The sequence below is a fragment of the Pteropus alecto genome, unplaced genomic scaffold, assembly GCF_000325575.1.
Source record: "Pteropus alecto unplaced genomic scaffold, ASM32557v1 scaffold143, whole genome shotgun sequence".
Taxonomy (NCBI): Eukaryota; Metazoa; Chordata; class Mammalia; order Chiroptera; family Pteropodidae; genus Pteropus; species Pteropus alecto.
The window spans coordinates 1,644,572-1,649,940 of NW_006434828.1; the positions used below are offsets into that span (position 1 = coordinate 1,644,572).

Sequence of the window (5,369 nt, forward strand, 5' to 3'; positions counted from 1 at the left end):
GTCCACTTCCATTCATTTGCTCATTATTTTCGTTGCAGCATAATTTATGTAAAGTCTGTCCACAGACCTCTACATCTAATCCGTACACATGACCACCACGCAGTCAAAACAGAGCACGCATTCCCGTCGCCGCCGCGGGCCCTCTCCTGCCGTGCTGCTTCCAGTCTGCAGGGGGTGCCCCTCGGACTCTGCTGGCGCTCGGACGGCCTGCTCTCGTCCACGGAATCATGTGCCGTCTCCTCTCCGCGTCCGGCTTCTTTCAATCAGCCTTACGGTTGCAAACTTCACATCACGTGGTTGCACGTAGCGATCCTTCACGCACATTGTTCGATTTTTAAAGAAATTCTGATGTCGGCAGATTCACACGCGGCTGTGAGAAACAGCACCGAGGGGTCCTGTGCATGCTTTGCCAGGCCTCTCCCGGTGGTGACGGACATCTGGCAGAACAGTCTTATAGATCGCCGCCGGGATGTCGGCATGGCCGCTGGCAATGCAGGGCGTGTGGGCCACCGAGGGGGTCCCTCGGGCCCTTTTGCAGTCACACTGGCTTCCCTGCCACCACCCCCCACCTCGAACCCCCGGAAGCCACTAATCCGGTCTCCGTTTCTCTAACTTTGTCCTTTTAAGAATGTCGTATCAACGGAATCAGACAGTATGTAACCGTTTTTCTCTCCACACATCATAAATCTCAGGATATTCGTCCGGGATGTTTTATGTATCCATCATTCATTCCTTTTGATTGCTGTTTACAGTTTTCGGCTATTACGAATTGACTAAAGTGCTATAAACTTGTATGTGTGTGTAAATCTTTAATTCTTTAATTCTTTGGAATAAATGCCCATGAGTGCATTTCTGGGTTGTATGGTAACCGAATGTTTGTTTTTTGAGAAATGCCAGGAGTTTTGCAAAGTGGTTATGTCACTATATGTCTCCACCAGTGACATGTAAATACTTGATCCAGTTTCTTCCATCCTCTGGCAAATCCATGTGGGCCTGTTTCTGGGCTCTGTGTTCTGTTCCATTGATCCAGGTGTCTGCCTCTCGACCAACAGTGCAGTCTTGATTACTGCAGCTATATAATGTGCTTTGAAATCAGGTAGACGGATCTTTCTCACTTTATTCCTCTTTTTAAAAATTAGTGTAGTTTTTCTAGTTCCATCGTTTTTCTATTTAAATTTTACTGTAATCTCGTCTACGGTTACCAACTATCTTTCTGGGATTTTGGTAAGAATTGGGTTAAACTTGTATATCGGTGCGGAGATAATTGGCATTTTTACTGCATTTTGTCTTCCAATCCATGAACATCGTATGTCTGTGTATTTAGATGTTCTTTTATTTCTGTCATCAGTACTGTGTAGTTATAGCATCCAAATCCCACATGTATTTTATTAGATTTATACCTAAGTATTTCATTTTTGAATAATTTTAAATGGCTTCATATTTTAAGTTTTGGAGCCCATCTGTTCATTCCTAGTATATAGAAAAACAATTGATTTTTGTATGTTCGCTTTGCATTCTATAACCTTGCCGAATGCAGTTATTATTTCTAGGAGTTTCTTTACAGATTCCTTGAAATTTTCTAAATAGACGATCATGTCACCTGCAAATTAAACATTTGGTAGAATTCTCCAGTTAAACCAACTGGGCCTGAAAATTCTGTTTGGGAGTTGTTTTAATGACAAATTCAGTTTCCTTAATAGCTCTAGGGCTAGTCAAATCTTCTATTTCATATTAGGTGAGTTGTGGTGGTTTATGTTTTTGAAGGAAGTGGGCCCATTTTGTGTAAATTGTCAGATTATATGAGCGGAGTTGTTGGTGGTCCTCTCATTGTTCTTTTGGTGTTTGTTTTAGTTGCGATCTTCTGTTTCCTTCCTGATATTGATCATTCGTGTCTTCTCTCTCTTTTTTGTCAGTCTTACTAGCGGTTTATAGATTTTGATTATCTTCAAAGAGCCAGCTCGGTTTCATTTATTTTCTCCATTGTCTTTGATTTTCAGTCTGACTGATTTTTGCTTTATTTTTATCAGTTCCTTCTTTCTGGTCACTTTGTTTTCTTTGTTCTTCTAGGTCCTCGAGGTGGGAGCTTAGATTATTGACCTGAGACTCTTCCTCTTGACCTGTTGTTGGGGAGTAAGGGTTGGGGGGTGGGGGGGCATCCAGATGGATTCTGCATGTGGTCTCCACTGGCATTGGGGGTGGGAGGGCCTCGCTGCCAGTCGGAAGCAATGAGTCGTTATTCCGTTCTGCTCCTTACAGTCTCTGCTCTTTCTTTGCTTCCGTTTGGAGTTCTTAGTGCCCCGTCTTTGAGTTCGACCTGTCTTTTCCTCTGTCCACGCTCTTGTTTACCAGTTAGAGAGTCCTCATTTCCGATACTGTGTTTTTCGGTAGAATGCTCGTGTGTTTCTTGCAAAATCAGATTCTAAATGTCCGTTTAAATATGGCATTTCCCCCGCATTTATACATGCTAGCACTCTGGGGAATGCAAAGAGTAGAGTCGGTCAAGAGTCTTACCCTCGAGGAGCTTCACGTTTTCTCCAGGAGCTCTGATATCCTAAAAGTTTTTGTGATTACAAGGGAGGATGATCACATCATCTCAAGAGAGAGATGGCCTCTGAGAGGCAGGAGCAGTGCTGTCATCATGGGGATGTCAGCTGATTAATGTAATGCAAATCGATTAACTTATAATGAGAAATATAATAGTCAAGAAAAACGGACGCTGTAGAATTTCCTCTTACAGAAAAACCAGCGTGCAACTACAATAAGTCATCAGAAGGTTGCTTGGTGAGTATGGAAGCGGCGAAGTTGGTGGCTGGATGCTGTGAATCGTTACTGACACCAAACTGTGACATCGTGGTTGGTGCTTCGGACCATAAATCTGAGGTTCCCACGACACCTGCTCGGGTTCCATTAATTTGTTAGAATGGTTCACAAAACTCCGGGAAACACTTACTTACATTTACCGGTTTATTCAAGGATGTTATAGAGGATATAGGCAAAGAATCTGACGGAGAGGGGCACGGGGTGAGGTCTGGGAGGGTCGCGAGTGCAGGGGCCCTGTGCCTGTGAAGTCGGGGTGTGCCGTCCTCTTGGTATGTGGATGTGTTCACCAACCATCCCGGAAGCTCTCTGAACCCCACCCACTGCTGGGGTTTTTTATGGGGGCTTCCTCGCACAGGCACGGTCAACTATATACTCCATTTCCGGCCTGTCTCCCTTCTCTCGAGAATTGGGGTGAGACTGAAACCTCTAGGCTTCTAATTATGGCTTGGTCTTCCTGACGACCACTGCCCCTCCTGGGCCTCGGAGTCCCCCCAGAGTCAGCTCATCAGAGCAGTAAACACTCCATCTGCTCTTACCCCTTAGAAATTGACAGGGGCTTTGAGCCAGGAACTGGGGGCAGAGACCCATATATATTTTTCGCATTATCCCGCGGGCCCTAGTAAGTGAACTTTGAATACTGGGATCCAACTGGCTACTCTAAACCGCTGTGAGATGGATGGGTGGCAATTTAAAATTCAATTCTTCCGACCTTCTCCTCCCGCCCCCAAAGAACTTGCTTATTGTCGTTGCCCCCCGACAGGCCTGCCTATAGGGGAGACGGGTGGGCACTGGGAGCACATGCGCTGGCTCCCCTCATCATCCCCATCCCGTGGGAGGAGTTTGGGTGACAGGACTCTGCAGTGAGGACGGCCCGGGGAGGTAACTCTCAGGCCGTTGAATTCATACCACTCCCGAGCCCACAGCCCCGAGGGCTCATGGCGACAAGAGGTAGATTCAGGAAAGGCAGGCCCGTGTCCTCGGGAAGCAGCCCTGGGACCAGTGGCGGGCCAGGCGGCGCTCCTGCCGCGCCCCGCAGGTGTGGCGCGGTCACTCTTCGCGTCAGAATCCGCCCTGGGCCTCCTCCCTCCCCGCGCTCATGCGCTACTCACTTTTTTACCTCCTTTCTTCTTTCCTGTCTTGGCCAGAAGTTCCTTTTCTCTGTTCACGGCTAGTTTTAAGTTTTTTAGTTCTTGTCTCATCAACTCATCGACCTAGGTGAATAGAAAACATCCCTCTCTTCAGCGACTTTGCATTCCCTGCGTTTTTTCTTTGTGACGTTTAAAAATAGCTTAGAGTCTGGGTGGGGAATAAAGAGGAAATTGCGACAACGGGCCGTCGCTGCAGCGAGGGGCTCGTCACCAGCGCCCGAGAAGCCGGCCCTACCTGTAACCTGATCTCCGACTCCAGTTCCTTCCGCTTTTCCTCTTTGATCAGTTCCGGGTCATAGTCCTGGAGGAAATTCCACGATTCGTCTTTATCCTTCCACATGTCTATGCCCCGGGAGGACAAAGAAAAGGAAAATCAAAATGTCTCCCAACGCCAAGATCGATGAAAGCGGTTACTGCGACATAAAAGGCAAGTTTAGTTTCCTATCATATCACATGACATGAAATTCGAATGAAACAGTCCGGAGGGATGGGAGGCACGTGTCCTCTTCTTCCGCTTCCCAAACGGAAGAAATGAGCTCGTGGAATTTAATGTCTAAACAATAAAGACCAAAACCGCTAACGGGAAAACATCAGATAAAAAAGTGTGATACCCACAGTATCCTACCGCGTGATGACAATGTAACCACAGTGTATGAAGTGTAGGGTTATACAATTATGCACTCGTGGGGTGATAATTTTTGTAATAAGTTTTATACAACTTTCATGATTCAAATGATTCACTAAAATATGAAAGATTCTGTTGCCAGTTCGACTCACCAGTACTTTATCCGGCTCCTACTAAAAGACGAAGCCGGCCTCATGAGTACCCGTGACTTCCCCGATTCAGCAGCTGTGCTAGCGAATTACTTTTTGGATGTTTGTGAAGTCATGTATGTTTTACACGTCCTTCGTGCCTCGCCCTGGTAGCTAGGAGGACGGTTAGGGAAATGCGCCCCAGGAATCCCAGTGAGCGCCCCAACGCGGGAGGGCGGCTGCGGGCTCAGGCCCAGGCAGAGGCGGCCCACCTCTGTCTGACGGTGGTGACGGCTAGGGTGGCAGGTGCTGGTGTGAGTGAGTGGGATGGAGGCTGCTCGGCCACGGTCTCCCCTACGGGCACAGCGTGGGACTCTGAGCCTGGCCGGGAGCGTGGCCCTCTGCTGGAGCTGACGGAGGAGAGGGGTGGGGCTTAAACTGGACAGAGAACGACAGTCACAGGCAGAAACCTCCGTGGGGGTGGGGCACAGAGAGCGGGAGGCGGCCACCATGCAGATAGAGAGACAGAAGGTGCCGGAAAGTCAGGTAGGCGAGCGGATGAGAAAGGAGGGCGGAGTCTGCATAGTCACAGAGGATGGGGGAGGGGACGGGGGAGGGGGCAGGGGTGGCAGGAGAGCTAAGAAATGA

At 48.1% G+C, this 5,369-nt stretch overlaps 1 protein-coding gene across 1 annotated transcript in view; it reads right to left on the reverse strand.

Moving 5' to 3' along the window:
* The window catches only part of IQCA1 (IQ motif containing with AAA domain 1), a 131,749-nt gene that overhangs the window by 42,113 nt on the left and 84,267 nt on the right, over window positions 1–5,369 (reverse strand). The window contains 2 exon segments of the mRNA XM_006909891.3: window positions 3,930–4,031; window positions 4,204–4,310. Coding sequence (XP_006909953.2) covers window positions 3,930–4,031; window positions 4,204–4,310 — 209 coding nt within the window.